This window comes from Ascidia mentula, chromosome 8 (assembly GCF_947561715.1).
Source record: "Ascidia mentula chromosome 8, kaAscMent1.1, whole genome shotgun sequence".
NCBI lineage: Eukaryota > Metazoa > Chordata > Ascidiacea > Phlebobranchia > Ascidiidae > Ascidia > Ascidia mentula.
Genome location: NC_138573.1, coordinates 4,275,537 through 4,293,712, shown reverse-complemented (window position 1 = coordinate 4,293,712; position 18,176 = coordinate 4,275,537). Strand labels below are relative to the sequence as shown.

At 35.6% G+C, this 18,176-nt stretch overlaps 2 protein-coding genes across 29 annotated transcripts in view; both read right to left on the bottom strand.

Moving 5' to 3' along the window:
- Positions 1-10,269, bottom strand: part of LOC145911470 (receptor-type tyrosine-protein phosphatase H-like) — a 41,117-nt gene extending 30,848 nt beyond the window's left edge. For 24 of the 28 annotated variants that reach the window (XM_082998809.1, XM_082998807.1, XM_082998815.1 and 21 more), the window contains exons 1-7: positions 10,169-10,269; positions 10,038-10,109; positions 9,517-9,684; positions 8,690-8,819; positions 7,910-8,176; positions 7,259-7,513; positions 1,385-1,681 (exon numbers count right to left, since the gene is read on the bottom strand). In XM_082998809.1, coding sequence (XP_082854935.1) covers positions 1,385-1,681; positions 7,259-7,513; positions 7,910-8,176; positions 8,690-8,819; positions 9,517-9,684; positions 10,038-10,109 — 1,189 coding nt within the window. In that variant the 5' untranslated portion in view covers positions 10,169-10,269. Of the gene's footprint in view, positions 1-1,384; positions 1,682-2,106; positions 2,404-3,039; positions 3,337-3,695; positions 3,974-7,258; positions 7,514-7,909; positions 8,177-8,689; positions 8,820-9,516; positions 9,685-10,037; positions 10,110-10,168 lie in introns of those variants that run through there. The other 4 variants (XM_082998826.1, XM_082998835.1, XM_082998836.1 and 1 more) reach the window with 2 other exon arrangements.
- Positions 10,270-13,826: 3,557 nt separating this feature from the next.
- Positions 13,827-16,054, bottom strand: LOC145911607 (uncharacterized). Its single transcript, XM_082999003.1, has 5 exons — positions 15,659-16,054; positions 15,319-15,437; positions 15,122-15,253; positions 14,850-14,914; positions 13,827-14,640 (listed from the first exon to the last, which is right to left on the bottom strand). The coding sequence occupies exons 1-5, from the start codon at positions 15,971-15,973 to the stop codon at positions 14,345-14,347; spliced, it is 927 nt and encodes a 308-aa protein (XP_082855129.1). The 5' UTR covers positions 15,974-16,054; the 3' UTR covers positions 13,827-14,344.
- Positions 16,055-18,176: the final 2,122 nt, after the last annotated feature.

Below are 18,176 nucleotides of genomic sequence, written 5' to 3'. Positions count from 1 at the left end.
CATGACAATAAAGGCATCACAGCCTTCAAAATTCCAAACTAGCATTAGAAAGCTAAGCTAAAAACAAATAAAAATCCAAACAAGAAAGCTATATACAAAGACTATAGACAAACCAGAAAGTTTATTGTTTCAAAACACCACATCTCGACACAAAATTGAACTTTTTCAGCTCAAACTTCTCAAATAGACATTGCAGTCTTCAGAATATATGAAGAAATCCAAACTTGCATTTTTTGAAATAATCTTTGCAAAACTTAATCAAATTAAGTCTCTGCACAACACTTGATAGAGAGACGTGGATCAAATCTAATTATCTACAACAGGGGTTCTTAAACGAGGGGGCATGGAAGGTTCAAAAAGGGGCACCAAAATTTTTATAACATGTTTTAAGCGACCAATCGGCGATCTTTAGATATTAAGTATTTCTGTGTACAGAAACTTTTAAATTGTAGCAAAAATTTAATGCAATTGCAAGAGTTTAGACTCTTAATATCAAATTTTCTGTAACGAAAAACTTAGCACAACGCTGTAAGCTTGTAACGCCATCTTGATACAAAACATACCAGCTTGAAACAAAAAACATTTGTATATTTTCAAATCAAAAAAGATTCTTTTAAGAAAATCAAAATTGTGGGAGAGGAAAGCTTTTGTCAAACGTCATCTGCTGAGGTAGTAGAAGCCTCTTTTGAAATAGCAAACATGATTGCCAAGGCAAAGAAACCCCACAATATTGGCGAAGCTTTGATCAAACCATACATGCAAAAAGCAGCCAGTCTTGTGCTGGGAGAGAGATTACAAGACTCTGTGGTTTAAAATGGCTGTTCATTGGTTGTCAAAGGGAAATATGTCGGCTCGTGTTTATGAGATGAGAAAAGAAGTGGAGTTATTTCTCGAAGATCATGAGAAACATGATCTATTGCACTCTTTCACCTCGGACGACTTTCAACTGTCATTGGCATACCTCATTGACATTTTTGAAGCCCTCAATACACTGAATCATCACTTGTTATCAACAGGTGTTACAATGCCTATGGCAGCATACACCCAATAAACTCTTCAAACATTTCCATATGAATGTTTACTAATACTGCACAATGGCTAGGAAAATTATGCCAACAAACAAAAGTGGGCTTTGTCTTCATTTCAGACAAAATAATCCCCAGACAAAATCCAAACTAACAAAATTGGAGTTAAGTATTTTGAAATCAATGTTCAGACCGATAAAAAATACGCTAATTTCAGTTTTAATAATGTACTCCACAGCCTCAAGGAAGCATGCAACAAAATGCATATTTCAGCTTTGCCCCATCTTGAATTTTAAATTATATTGAAGTGACAAACTAAGCATCTTCCAGCATTTGAAGTGTCGAGCTTTCAGCATTACCTGTTCTTTGTGAGTTGGAATCATCAGAAACAGCACTTTGTTCAGTTCCACTCACTGTTGTAATTGCAGCAGTATAAATTTCACCAGGGACTAAATTATCAACTGTGTGGCTGTAATTTAGTTGAGGGGAGTTTGTCTTGTAACGAACATTTCTAACGAGCCCCGTTTCATTTTTGATTGCTATCATGAACTTATCGACAACAAAGTTTTCAGTTTTCATCATCCATGATACTTGTAAAGTTGTTGTTGGATTATTTTCATCTTGAGCCAATGTCACAGCACTAGGCTTGGGAGGATCTAAAATACCAAGCATAGGAATGAAGAAAGACATACCATGACAAGTAAGAGTTGCATAAAAGTTTATAACAAGTGTTTTTTGTGGCAGCAATAAAGCAAACATCAATCAAGTGGACAACATCATAAAAATAGAGTTCAGCCAAATCTCAAAACAATGTTGCAGCTCCAAGAATTAGTTCAGTTTAAGTTCAAAACTCTTTAGTGAGACACACCACAGAATGTTTGCTATGTTCAAGTCATGACAAAAGTTAGAAAGTAGATATAAATTGAACTATAACAGGCAACTATACAAAATTTCCATACAACACATAACCAAAACCATTTTGTCCAATAACCAAGGCATTTTCAGCACTTTCTTGACAATTCAGCCTTCATTTGAATCATTCATACATAGTTACTAATTATTTGGTTGCTTTTCGCTATACCTGTTCGTTTTGGACCAGAAGGCATTGATGAGCCACCACTTACACCACCACTGCTGGCTGTAACTGTCACATTATACTCTTTACCAGGAGTTAAATTGGACAAAACACAATAATATAATTTTTGAGGAGATCCAGAAGATACATTTACAACAATTGGACTGGTGGGTGGGTTGGACCCTTCGATGAGAAACTGATCAACAACAAATTTAATGTTTGTCATGTTCCACGATATATTCAACTTCTGTGTGGGATCAATAAATGATCGAGATAAAATGATGTTTGTTGGCCTTGGAGGATCTACAAAAATCATTAAAAATAATAACAATACTACAGCCCTGGACACTAAAATGAGAATGTTTTGGTAAAATGGACAAAAAGATTAGCTTTTTCAGCTGAAAGTATACCCCAGAAAAACAGTTTTCCGTCAGGTAAAGCAGAAGTGAAAAAGTCAGGGGTGTGTGAAGCCCCTACCTCAAACATATACTGTACACATCACAAGTATATAAATATATGTGTGGAACAGAAGAAAAAAAAAGAAAATTCATGATCAGGATATACAAAAGTGTAAAAATATTTTTGTTTTCATGAAGAATTGTGGTTTTCCTTACAAACACTATTTCTTTTAAAGAACTTCATCACTTGGGAAACAAGAAAGACTAATAAGCATGTAAATAGCAACAGGACATGTTTTTATATTCAAATATAGTAACAAGAAAAACTATATTAAAGTCAGAAAACATAGTCGTTGCAAAAAAGGGTAAATTAAGTCTCTGTACAACCTATAGCAAAGAGAGTGGAGAAGCTAAAACAACTTCATTCGAAAAAATATTCATAAGAACTCTCAGGCTTTCTCAGCTTTTGGGAAATACAGACATCACAGCCTCAAATCCCTTAAATATTCAATACTAACTCATAATTGCTTTTTTACTATACCTGTTCTTTTCGGACCAGAAGGCATTGATGGGCCACCACTTACACCACCACTGCTAGCTGTAACTGTCACATTATACTCTTTACCAGGAGTTAAATTGGACAAGACATGATAATATGTGTTTTGAGGAGATCCAGAAGATACATTTACAACAATTGGACTGGTGGGTAGGTTGGACCCTTCGATGAGAAACTGATCAACAACAAATTTAATGTTTGTCATGTTCCACGATATATTCAACTTCTGTGTGGGATCAATAAATGATCGAGATAAAATGATGTTTGTTGGCATTGGAGGATCTACAAAAATCATTAAAACTGTTAGCAATACTACAGCCCTGGAAATTGAAATGAGAATGTTGAAAAGCAATTCCATGGAGTGTTTCTTTACACTGTATGTAATCAATAAGCACAAAAGTGTTGAAACAAAGAACATAAAAAAGTGATAAGCATGTCTTGCTATGCTTTTTCTCCAAAGTTTGTCCATGTTTCAAGAGACAAATTGAACTGGAAATAAAAAATTTTACACAGAGAAGGAGATTCCATTTCACACAAAGCTTAGACAGTTTTAATTATAATTACTATTTGCATAAAATAGTAATTTGCTAAAAATCAGAAAAAAAACGACTTCAGACTTGTTGTGGCATATACCAATATACCTGTTCTTTGTTGGTTTGATTTTTTTGCAGTAGACTCTACTCCCCCACTAACTGAAATGACTTTTACAGTATACATCTTTCCAGGAGTTAAACCATTAATTTTTTTTGTGTACTTCAGTTTGGCATTAGGTTTTTTATACTTGCAAGTACGGTTTTCAGCAAGTAAAACTATGACAAATTCATCAAAAACAAAATTGCTAGTTTTCATTTCCCAGTATACATTTAAACGTTTTGTTGGTTTAGTTGTTGATTGGCGCAATTTCACTTGTGATGGTGTTGGGGGTTCTGCAAAAAAAACTATATGTTGCAGGTGAAGGCGCGGAACCAATCTAGCACTACTATATAAGTGTAGCATGTAACTCTTCAATTTCTTCCTCCAATTTTGTAGTAAAAATAAGTAAAAAAAAAAGCATTACAAATTGGCAGCAACAAAATTATGATGCCTTTATTTTTGTGTCTCAAACATTTTCTTTGCAAAGAAGTTGGTTAACATTTTGAGCATCTCTGCAACAGTAGTTGTCGGTTGTGGGATATGTGTTTTTGAAGTAAAAAAAAAATTCTCTACAAGCATCCAAAATTACCATAAATAAAGATTCTGACAATTATTGTGACACGGGGCCTGATGACACTATTGGTTGAGCTTTGCTTGGCCATAGTGTTTCCACCTTGTTTTCTCCGTAAGGTTGCACCTAGTTTGGTGCCCAACGGATGACGGTAATTGTATAGTCACCACAAAGTGGAAGTCTTTGCTTGGCCGTTTGGTCAGCAAAGTCGTCTGATTGTCACACCAGCTACACTGATGACACCTTATAGGTCGAAACAGTGGCCATCTGTATGCAGCTTACACAAGAGCAAAACAAACTTCATTCTCACGAACTTCAAAAGTGTAAATTTTTTTTGCTAAACTGTGGCTTCTAATTAATAAACTATTTCTATCCAATAAACAAAGAAACACATCACATAAGGAAACAAGAAACCCAAATAGGCATCTCAGAAGCAGCAGAATTTGTTTCTGGATTCAAATACAATGACAAGAAAATACTATTCAAGTGAGAAGAGACAGTCTTTTCAAAACTGGACCAAATTAAGACTCTGTACAACACATGATAATGAAAGTGGTAAAACTGTAACCACTTCATTAATTAGAAATTACACAAGAACTGATAATATGTTTTTTGAGGAGATCCAGAAGATACTTTTACAACAATTGGGCTGGTGGGTAGGTTTGACCCTTTGATGAGAAACTGATCAACAACAAAGTTAATGTTTGTCATGTTCCACAATATATTCAACTTCTGTGTGGGATCATTAAATGATTGAGATAAAATGACGTTTACTGGTTTTGGAGGATCTACAAAAACAACATCAAATTAAAACTGCACAATGTCCTCAAAGCATACTGGAGAAATTTTGCAAAAACAAGCAGAGGTGAAAGTTGCTTCAAAGTTTCTCTTTTTTGAAACAGATACAAAAGTAAAACGGACAAAGTTAACAGTTCTTTAATCCAGAGAGCTTATTACAGAAACTGGGAAACCAATACCCACGCACAAAAACGCATTTCCACTAAAAGTTTCCAACTCACAATGTTCTCAACAATATTATAAGTAGTTTTAGGAGTCTTTTAGGAATGGGAATTAGTTCATAAAAAGCAACTCCATGGAGTGTTTCTTTACACTGTATGTAATCAATAAGCATAAAAGTAACAAACTTGAAACATGACAAAAATTAGGACATAGAGAAGTGAGTAAGCATGCCTTGCTATGTTTTTTCCCAAAATTTGCCCATGTTTCTAGAGACAAATTGAACTGGAAATAAACAATTTTACACAGAAAAGGAGATTCCATTTCACACAAAGCTTTAAAATTTTCAATTACAATTACTATTTGTATGAAATAGTAATTTACTGAAAATCAGACAAAAACTGGAAGCACACTTGTTGACATAAACCAATATACCTGTTCTTTGTGGGTTTGATTTATTTGAAGTAGATTTTATCTCTTCACTAACTGCAATAACTTTTACAGTATATATTTTTCCAGGAGTTAAACCACAAACTTCTTCATTGTAGTTCAGTTCGGCAGTAAGTTTTTGATATGTGATATTACGGTTTTCAGCAAGTAAAACTATGACAATTTTATCAAAAACAAAATTGCTAGTTTTCATTTTCCAAGATACATTTAAACATTTTGTTGGTTTAGTTGTTGATTGGAGCAATTTCACTTGTGATGGTGTTGGGGGTTCTGCAAAAAAACCCACATGTTGTAGGTGAAGGCGCAGAACCAACCTAGTACTACTAAATAAGTGTAGCATGTAACTCCACAATTTCTTCAACCAATTTCGCAGTAAAAATAGGTGAAAAAAGCATTACAAATTGGCAGCAACAAAATTATGGTGCCTTTATTTTTATGTCACAAATTTTTTTTTTTAATTTGATACATAGAAATAAAGGCACCATAATTTTGTTGTTTTGTTAACACTTTGAGCATGTCTGCAACGGCAGTTGTCGGTTGTGGGATATGTGTGTAACAATTACAATTAAATAAGCTAAATTTTACTTAAACAAAATAAGTTTCATTTCATTATTGCATTATTTTTGTTAAAGTAAAAAAAAAAAAAATTCTACATGCAACTAAAATTACCATAAATAAAGATTCTGACAAAAATAGTCAAACAATTGACACATCCTGCCACTCACCCCCTCCAACCCCATCTCAAAGACAAGCTGACAGGGAAAGTATATAAACAATAACAAATCAGTGGGGAATTTAACCACTAATACACAAAACAGACAAAAAACACATATGGCTGTATATTTTATCTGACACAAATGCTTCCACTTTGTTTTTGCAGTCATACTTTGTGAGAAAACCTTAAATCTGTTTTTAATATCAGATTAAAAAAATACCAAGAAAACAATTGAATAAAACCACAGTTTTCACTATTCTTGTCTAATTTTAATTTTTTGTTGCTGTGCACCTAGTTTTAGCATAGCTAATCAAAAAAATATGCCCATTCCGAAAATAGTATATGTATTGTAGATTCAATTCCTCATGACATTGACCCAAAACTTGAAAAACTCTCTGCAAAGAAAAAGCAGTATACTACTGACACCAATAAAACCAGCAGTCAAGCAACCATCTACCAAACAAACAGCCACCACCAAAAATGACCTTACCACCTGCAGGACTACTTACTGGTACGTTTAGATTCAGAACGTTTTGATTCTTTACTAGGTAAATTATTGCTGTATGCAGTAACTGTAAAATAGTATTTCTGCCCGGGAACAAGATCATCAACCACTATGCTGGACATGGTGGTGTTCACAGTTTTGGTTACAGAACTTTTTACATAGGCTCTGAGCAAAAACCAATCTGTGAAACCACCAAACTGCCAGCTGACATTCAGCTGTGTGTTGTACTTAGTTTGACTGAGCATTACATTGTTTGGCTGATTGGGATCTATGGAAAAAACAGTCAAAAAGTATCCTAATAAAATAACTACATACACTGAAAACGTTTCTGTATGCATGTAAATATATCTAAAAAATTATTTGTCTAACATACTTGTTGTTGCTATTTTACTGACTGCAGAGCTGTTACCACCATCGTTGCCTGCAGTTACAGTCACAGTGTAAGTTTGCCCTGGTGTTAGATTTTCAATCTTTGTGGTTGTGACATGACCAGTAACAGTTTCTTCCCCATCATTTGGTGTCCATTTCACATAGTGTGTTGGTGCTGAAGAACTCCAACTTACATTAAGACTAGTTGTTGGAGTTGCAGAATCAGCAACAACTATTAGACCTGTAGGTTTGCCTGGGACTAAACACAAATTATGGTCAGCTTTGTAATAACCTAAAAACAGACGGTTTGATAAAAAAAAATGAAATTAGCTTATTGTAACTTCATATAGTTTGATTAGGATGCTTAATATAATGCAGGATAACTTATAGGTCTGCAGTAGTTGTGTTACATTGTTGGTTGAGTGACACAAAAGGCTGAAACTAAATCCGGGCACCTGAAGTAGAAGAACTAAGGCTTCCAAAAAAGCTTTTGTATATATATATTTTATTTCATACAGTATGCATTAGCTGTTACAAACACAAACTGTCAAGCAGTTTTACAAAAATAATTGTATGTACATTTATAACTAGCAAACCTTTCAAAGTCATAAATGTTTCAGCTGTATGGTTGATTAACAAAACCAAACATTGATACCTGTAAAAATAGATGAGCTGCTTTCAGCAGATTTTCCCCCTGCATTGGTTGCTGACACATTTACAGTGTATGCGATTCCTGGTTGCAGTTGATTTATCATTGTTTCCAATTGTCCACTTACTTTAACCGTAGTATTGCCAGCATCGTTAGCTGGATCCCATGTAACCTCATAGAACTGTATATCAGCACTGCCATTTGGTAAGTTCCAACGTATAACAATGCTGTTGTTTTTGCTGCTGGAACTGTTAATAATTGGAACACCTGACACTGCAAAAACATTTTTTTTTAAATATTTAAATATATTATTAACTGGGAATAATGGTAGAGCATTACTAAATTGATCTACTACACAAAAACAGAAAATTCAACATATTTTTGTAGATAAAGTTATTTTTCTTTTCTATGCTATTAACAGTAACTAAACTGTTAGCCTCAAAACTTTTGGCATATTTTTTGCTAAATCACAGTCAGTTTGTCTTGTGATCCTGTGTCAATATGTGGTTTGTCCCAGTGATAATAGATTTAACAAATGAAATTAAAGTACAAAAAATTGAACTTAATTTAAAAGAAACAATAATTAGTTGGAAGATAAAACTTTTTTACAAGATTTAAAGTTAAATCTGCTGAAGTTTTACAACCTCCTGTTTGCAGGCTAATTACACATTACCACCTGGTTTCTAAAGATAATTTTAACCTTTAAACCTCAGTTTCTGAGAAATACAATTAACAATAGTAACCAAAAATGGTATAGCCTCTATTGCTCTGATTTTCGTAGCATACCTGTTGTAGCATTGACACTGGCTGGGAGACTTATATCACCAGCGTGGGATGCGTTTACAGCAAACAGAGTTACAGCATACACATTGTTTGGCTCTAGAGGCACCTTTGGGGCTGTTGTATATGTGATGGTCTGAGGCACATGTACAATTAAACTATAAACTTAAGTTACATCTGAATCTATTTGTGTAAGAAATATAAAGAAACAATCACCACTTACAATTAACATGCAACACCAAAGGATGTTGAGATGCAATAATGCAAACTGAAATAACACTTCTAGTATGTGAATTGTTACAAAAAAACAGGATGAAAAGTTGTTCAAACAAATTAGATGGCTTAATTTGTAAATACTCAAAGCCTGTGATTGTTATTGATGCTGTTTTATTTGGTTTCCGAACACCCTTACTGTGAATTGACTTTTGATAGTATAATACTTGGGATTGAGTCAGACGACTCAGGATTATTTAAAATATTTTGTGCTAATCTGGTACTGAGTCTCTGTTAGCCATAGAGACAACTGACGATTCAAAGAAAACAAACTTTCATTTCTAATGAATAATGGGTACAAAACTGAAAATTTTTATGACATCTGGCAAATATATTATGGTTTGCCTTAGCACACCCCCCAGAAGAGATGGAAAGTAAGCTCACAGCATTTATAATCATAAAACAAGTAAGAAACCAAAGTTTTTCATATTTTTTATAAAAAAAGTGCTTTAAATTAACATGAATACCAGTAATACGACTTATAATAAAAGAGAATATAAAACAAGGGATGCTTTCTCAAAAATTTTGCACTAAAATGATAAATGAGTTATTTGTTTTACCTGAGGATTGGTAGCTGTTGGTGCACCAGAACTATTATCATTTGGAGTGGTTCCCAAACTGACATGATAAAGATAAGTGCTCTGTGTATCATTTGTCCAACTGATGATAAACTGTGTTTCTTCTGCTGAATCTACTGCCAAATTAACTGGCATAAGAATTTCTGCAAGCTGAAATTAAAAACAATAGTGACTTGACTTTTGAGTCTGAACAACTCTAAGAATGTTAAGTCTGATGTAAGTAGTGTCTTAACAGAAGCAAGCATGTGAATAAGCAAATATATAATATACATGTTTGTGACAAGATAACATGAAAATAAATCATTATAGATCAAAAGAATACAAGATACCAACTTTCTTTATGCACCACTTTCAAAAAATACTAAGTAAATAATCATTTAGCAAAATAATCACTGCTTAGTGCAGATAAGCTTAAATACACTAGGCTTATAAACAAACTATAGTTATGTGCTTTGCTTGCAATGCATGTGCACAAAAATGTACACAATACATATAGCACCCACCGTGATGTGCGAAAAAACAATCAGAAGCAAACTTGAAGCAAAAATACAGGGTGTCCTGTTGCTGCTAGCCATCTGTCATTGAAATCAACATATATAATAATATTTACTGGCTATCAATACTCAAAACTTACCTTCAGTTTTAATAAATGTTTTTAGGCAGACAAAAATCAAAATTATAATTTTTATATCCACACTAAGACATAGCTTTTCAGAGTATTGTCCAGCAAAGACTAAAAAACAGAGGATCAACAAAAATATTTTTTCCAATTTTATTAGTGAAGACAGCTCTACTGTGTTTAGTCAAAAGCCACTGGTGTTTACCCTCAACTGATAAAAGCAATTCAACCTAATCAGCCAAATATTCTAAATATTATGGCATATCAGTCGCACCCAGTGTCACATACAGAAACTTAACTTCAAATTCCAAACTTTGCCGTTTCTGTTAAGTGAACAAGCTGTGGAATATGGACACATAGTAAACAGTCTAGCATTCAAACTGATAAAAACAACTTTTCACAATGTTGGTCGCATGAATTTTTTGCAAGCCAATCTTTTATGTTCATGACAAATATGCCTGTGCGTGGTTGTTATGCCACAAAGAGGAACAAACATATCACTATATACAAATTACATGTTGGACACCAGTTCAATTGCTTATTAAAGTTTTATTCATTCAAAAATTTACTGTTTAATTCAATTACATTTATAACAAACTTTCATCAATCATCAATCTACAAAATTTAACACCATTGTAAACTGGCACTGTGCATTTCCAAAAACACCATGAATATATATATTTATACATACCAACAATAGAGTTAGTTTTTTCAAAATTGCATGTTAATCAGAAGAAATGTTTATGTTCTTGATTTTAAAATTTTCATTTATTTCACTAGAATTCCAGTTTGGGCAGAATATAATATATGTCAATGTACGTTTAATCCAGATTGGAAAGTTTTGAATTTGCACAGACAATTTTTTTCGGCAAATGTTAATTGGCTTTTGTGCAAACAAACTGATGTTTTTCGTATGTTAAATCATTGGCTTGGCTTCAATTTGGAATGACTGGTTTTTAGTTTGTTTGCTAAATAAAAAATAAATTTTTTGAGAAGCTGCAGAGCCTTTCTAAGTGCAGGGCCAATGTGCAATTTGGACAAAAGTCAATTCACAAAAAAGGTTTAACTGAATTCACGGTTCTGACTTTATTTCATCAAGGGGTCTGACATCACAATGCTGCAGGTAAAGATTGGTTGAAAATGCATTGGTTTAAATAGGAATTTTTCAATAAAGGACGTAGCACAGCAGTAAATGCCTTTTGGGGAAATCTTTTTAGTTTTTGGTGCCTGGTGCTTACAATCCTTGACAATTTCAGTTTTATTGAATAACACATGCGATAAACCAATGTATTTCCAGCCAACCTTCAGCAACATGGTGGCGTTAGACCCATTGATGGTGCGAAGTCATAACCACGAATAGATCTTTGCAAATCATGTCTGGCGTTCGTTACAACAGTTTCTTACATACTTGTTGTTGTAAATTTGGCTCAAACAGCAAAAGGTTGAGAACTTCTGGTTTAGATATATTCAGTGAAACACATTTAGTTAACTGGGTAGATTGTGCCATTCAAAAAACAACCCATGAAAACTGATGAAACACATATATATCAATTAACATCTGCAAAGAAATCTGTCTTTCAATCTTTCTTAACTCCAAAACTGTAGACTCAAATTGACTCTGTGAAAGTTTTTGGTAAAGCTGTGAGCAACTGGCCATTTGCAAAAAAGTGCTTTTCATCTGTTTGAAATACCCAGTACACCCTTTATGTTGTATCTATTAACGTTACAAATTAACTACACGTAAACATAAACGCAATCCACCAAGATTGTGAAGCAACATTGGTTATTGCGGTCAACCAAACGTACTCAAAAATTCTTGATCCCTTGACCGCTTATGGCGCCAAACTATAACCAGTTTTCAGAAAATAGCACAAAATTGCCTGAATCCAAACACATTTCACTTCTTTATGATTATTGTCGTAATTAATTGAACTGAACAGATGACTAATATTTATGATAAAGGCTTTGGCGACTACTTTTAATTTCATTTCCGAAAAGACTTTCGTAAGATTCTGTAACTATATTGACTGGATGCTCCTGAAGCCAATAATGACACGGCTCGGCAAGTAACAATGAACATTAAGATTAGTTGTCCTCCTATCACGACAATGCTCACAGCTCCACAGCGACCCTGGCGAGTATCGGGTAATGTCAATGCGGAAATATAAGCATTGGTTTTAAAGGAACTTGATATAAACTCACAATTTTATGATATTTAGTAGGCAATTTCATAACTACCAAATCATATTGTCTTGGTGCATTCGTTTTCATCAAAAACCTGTCTGTTTAGTCAGTTTACGGTACGCAGAATACTCATCCTACAGTTGTATTTAAACAATTGTTATGACAGTTGTTAATGTTTGCTACAGCCGCTGATCAGTATCGGCCGTTTGGGACAGCCAGTAAAACGATCATAATCGCACATAACCAGTTCAAAAACGTAACTGGCCTGGGATTCAAAACGGATTTTAATTGCTTTATGTGGCGTCTCAAAACCATCGATGCTATCGTTAGAAACAAAATACTTCAAAATATAGCTATCAGCTGAAGAATAACCAAACAAATTGTTTGCCACGAAAAAATAAGGCACTACTTGACTCCGCTTTAGATAGTTAAAAGTAGGGCCTATATAATACTCAAATGCGCGATCTTCTTCCGTGTGACCTAAACTCAAGCTGACTGGTGTCGCCACTTCCTCGTGCACTTTTAATCGTGACTCACACGCAGCAACGTCCGCCAGCGCAGTATCGATGACGTCACATGCGTCAGCGCGAAGTTACATCATTGAAAAATGTCAATAATACATCGTAATTTTAGTCAGCGTTACTTCTGCTGCCAAACAGCGCTGAAAAATGAATTTACACAAATTCCAGTTCAATTTGTCTGGTGTAAGTCACATGTTTCGAAACTGCTTGCCTCCCACCACTTAGCACAGGCCGCAGGGTTCCAAAAATGACACATGCACACCTCTTGCACACAGCTATCAAAAACGTTTGGCGCTTTTATTTCAGCCAAAGCACACTACTTTTTCTCTTTTTTTGTCTGTTTTTCTCAACCAACAGTTGAAAAAAATAATATTTGTCATAAAAACTTGAAACAGACTTAGGATTTCTTATCATATTTTGTAGTAATCCGTTACTGAGTCTCTGTCAGCCATATAGACTATACAGGCAATTCCAAGAAATCAAACTCTCAACAGTTAAAATAATCAGGAATTAAACGGTTTAATATTTCAGTAGTAGGCCTAAGTATATTTATTATTGACGATTCAAAATCAGTCGTAGGCTACTGCTGTATGTTCAAGTTGTCGCGCTGTTTTAACAAAAGCGCTGAAAATAAGGTGCGACGTTTAGCAAAAAAAGCCATTCAGATTAACAAAGCGTTACAACAAATCAAACATGGCTCCACAGACCATTGCTCAATTTTTTTTGTCGTTACATGTACGTCAGCAATCGCTCACCACTCTCATAGTTCGGTTGGTTGACTCTACATGAAGTGGTCGTGTGCCTGTGCACCAACTGCATGTTATCACAACAGGACTCTTCTGTACAAATATTGCCTCACTATTCAGAGACCACACTTGCTTAGTAGAAGTAGCCGCTAAGCTCCAGAAACATATAAGCCTAAACGCACACGCACGAAATTTGTTGTTTTAAACCCTTCCATACTGTAAAAATATAACATGAAATACGAAAACGGTTTGTGCAGATCCGTCCCCGTTGTGACAATATCGAAACAAAATTACAAGATTTGAAAACTTTCACTTTACGCCCTTTCAATAAAAGGCGTTTGAAGAAATACAGCTTAAACGCGCCGTCTAGCGGCAGCGTGTTAAATAAATGTAACTCGTTGGCACGAAAACACGAAATCACAACAAACTATTGAGCAAAAACTAACAAAACGATACGAGTATCCCACAATAAACGACACAAAATAAAAACAAATCAAACAAGTTTCTATAAAACATGCAATTCTAAAAAATGAACTACACGATTCTGGTGACAGTAAAAACAGTTGTGGTACGTCGGCGTTGAGGCTTTGCAGCGCAATTTCGATGTAAAATTTGCGGCAAACAAGGAAAATTTCAAAACCTGAATTACCAAAAATTTATTCCTAAATAAATTATGAAAATCGTGGCGTTAGTCGGCGAAGATATGACTAAATTCTCATTTAAATAAACAAACGAATTTATTAAACAGAGACGTTTACGTCCTGGGCAAACGGCGTGTCGTGCCGCTCTAAATCCACGCCCCACAAACTCATGTCAGAAAGTGTAATCTGCATTCGTTCGTTCAGACTCGACAGGTAATTTTGAACTTTGAGGTTAACGCGATTGCAGTCTTTCACGTTCATTTCCTTCTTTATGTCGAGGGGGTTTCGCTTCTTTACCACCATTGACTGAAGTTTTCGTCGTCGCTGGTAGGTTGTCAGAGATGCGAGGCTGCTGCGCCCACTAGCGGCGCTATGGACCCGCTGTCGGCGTTTGTCTACAGAGTTTTAGACACTTTTTTAGTAAAGGAAAGCATTAGTGATCGCAAACATGGCATATCGGATTATATTTATAAACCGCAATGTTGAAATGATCCGAAATCTGTAACGGTATATCTTTCACTTGATATTTTTTAGTCTCTGTTGACATATTCAGCATGGTGTATAATTTTACGCTATATACTGAAGGCAAATACGTCATCCATACCACTACTGTCTTCGTCATCTTCGGCCTGCCCCGCTGGGACTTCGGTCTGCTTAGGAGGCGCGCCCCTTTAAAACAACATGTAAAACCTGTTGCAAAAATTCTTTAAAAAATGATATAAATAAAATTATTATTACTTTTAATAATTTCATCGATGTGTTGAGTCTTCCGAAGGTTAAATTTAATGGTTAACAGGCATTGTTTTTATAAACGATATTTTTATGCCAACTTGAAAAAATGCAGTACAGATAAACCTTCGTAAACCACTTCCTTACTGCTGCTGTGGTTTGCTGATTGCTGGTTCGCTCTTCAGATCCTTTCTAGCTTCGGATATTTGCTGTCTCTTTTTCTCCACCTCCTCGCCCGATGTCTTCTTCAATTCCGTCCAAGGGCGAACCGACGATTGACTGGAACATCCAAATACGTTGTTTTTTTTGCGGTTAAAAGGAAAATTTATGTGAATAAAGTTTACCCGGTGACTCTTGTGCGCTCGCCAGCAAACCTGACTTTAGCTTCCTTGTCGGAATGCCTTGTGTTTGTGTCGCTCTCGTCGTCGCTACTTTCACTCTGCACCACAATTTCTGGGACATCCTGACCACAGTGGTAGAAACGTTGAAGAAATTAACGCATCAAGCAATATCGAATTTTGTTAGCATAAGAGTTATGCACAAAACAGTACTTAACGCGAAAAACTCTTTGTTGAGTATGGATTCATTTATTCAGTGTTAACAAGCTCCCTTTGTGGTTGATCATTAATTTGCTTGATCATGTGGTTAAAAAATATTAAAAGCGTATTCTATGACTCAACAAACCTTTCCCGGTTCGACCATGGCCGCTTTTCCTCGTGATTTTGCTCTTTTTCTTCGATTTTTCCGCCTCTGATCCTGGTCGGTATCGGGTCGGATGCCATGCTGACTCTCGCCGGTGCTTTCCCTAATGTTGTCCAACCAAATCCGAGTCTCCTTGATCTCTTGTTTCACTTGGCGAATGTTTCGAATGTGTTCATTTTCAATAAGCTTGATTTCAGCGAAGAGGCGCTTGTTCTCGCGGAAGTTGATGCTGAAAGCTTTTTGAACTCGAAATGAGCTTAATGTGGCTGCGCCCCCTACCGGCCCTGACCGGGCCATGGTTACGTAGTTTCAGAGACAAGAGGCCAACAGCACTTCACAAATTTATACTGATCAAACATGCATACCATAACTGAATTGAAAAAAAATCTGTTTGCGCTATTTAATGAAATCATGATAAGACGTATTAGAATGGATTAATAATAATTACGGATGAGAGAAATAAAGCACCAGAAAAAAAAATAGAATGACGAAAGTAACCCTGTAACCTAGTGGTTACTTTCACTTATATTTGTACTTTTAACATTTGGCTTTTACGTTACTAAAAATAGACAGAACTTCAACCTGAAAAACACATATACTGCAACTATGTGTGGAAAAACATAATGTCCTTTCCTCAGATCTAAAACAAGACCAATTCCTTTGCTCAAGTCTCAACTGGTTACCGAGAAAACCTATTCAAAGTCGCTATGGTAATTATCTAACAGCGTCCCCACTTCTGTATTTGAGTGGATTAAAGTGTTCAGCAAATACGCAAACCAATTTTTATATATGACTAAATTAAGAGCTTTGGTTTTACCAATTTCGAGTATTCTGTTGTTTTGTTTATTCTTCGTCTCTTCGCTACCAATACAGAAGCACTAAAATATATTTGTTTCAAATGTCGCCACATTTACTGTATACAAACCGCGCAACTGCCTCAACCAACACTGGCCAGGAGTTGTTCGTTTAAATACAGATATTTTATTGCCGATCTAAGTTATCCTTATCAACATTAAGGTTGCCAAAATTACGATTAACCTTTTTTACTCATTTCATTTTTCTCTATCACCACAGACGGCAGCTTAATGCACAACATGTTCCACACATCACATCGAAATCATTAAGTGAGGCGACAGAGGTATCAATTATCGGCCGCTCGGTATACACAACTTGCCTGCGGTTGTCGAAACGAACGCCCCACGGTGATTAAATATTGAAGCTGGGGAGTCGACGCCGAGTGTTTCACAAATTCGCGTTGAAAGCAAGTCACCTGTTTAGCAAACAATGCTGGAGTCCATTGTTTCTCGCTTACCGAACCAGGACAATTGCAATTCGATCCAGGCACGCTTTGTGCGTAGATATTAGAGGGCCGGAATCCGACGTGTTAATCGAATCAAAACGATTTCAAAACGTCATCAATTGTATACGTCATCTATAGCCAACATTCGGTATTATTAAGTCTTGCATACGATACGTGTCTGAGATAAGTTTCCCTGAAAATTAGTGCATACGCCCCGTTTGAAAGAGATTATTAAATGATTCTTATGTCATATTCCTGCTTTGCTTGAATTGGAGCGGAGGCAGCCTTTTTGTGTTATTTTTCTGATATTTTGACAGACAACAAGGGCATTGGCAAATTTGGCTTACAGCCAATAGGCCTGGAAGTGCCCTTGTGACGTTCGTTGCCTATATATAAAATGGCCCTGGCCACGCGTAAAAGTATCTTTCAGCTATATGGACAATTGAAATTGTTTCACTCTCCACACCACTAACGCGGGTTTATAATTGCTAACAATTGACAACTGTTTATTTTATATGGCTTGCTTTTCTTTTGGATTAGAACTATGACGCAGTTTGCCCGAGGGAAGCTGTTTAAGCCCAAAAAATAATAATTTGCGGGAACTCGTGATCACTATCAGGTTTGGAGTAAACTTGGTTCATATTAACATTTTTTTTGCTTTTTGGGGCAATAACAATCATTCGAACTGTACATGAGTCAGCGTTCTTATAGTGCCCATGTTGTTGTTACTGGACCATTTTATATGTGCTTTTGTTGTATTTCCAGCGCAACCGCTAGGTGGTACTACTGAGTATACCATGCGTTTCTTGCCTATCTTAGGGGGCGATTGTTTGCGATTCCAGATACTCGGTTTTTACGATTTTGAACAAATCGTGTTGTGAACGTTTCACGATAAAGCGCGGAATTCACATGACTTGGGCAAAAATTGCTCAGGTAGATATCCAATACATACCAAAAACCGGATACCGGTACAATTGCTGTCTATACTCCCATTTGGCGCGGCCTATTTGCAGAAATTCCATGAACCAAGCATGTATATATAAAAGACATCTAATATGCCTGCGGTCAACTTCATTTTACCAGCTTAAATTCGTGGAATTGCAGGTGAAACGTTGGTTGCGATGCGGTCATCGCTGTTTTATGGCCAGAAGAGCAGCAAATAGGCATTGCATCATGCCTAATGGCAGCCACAAAAAATAA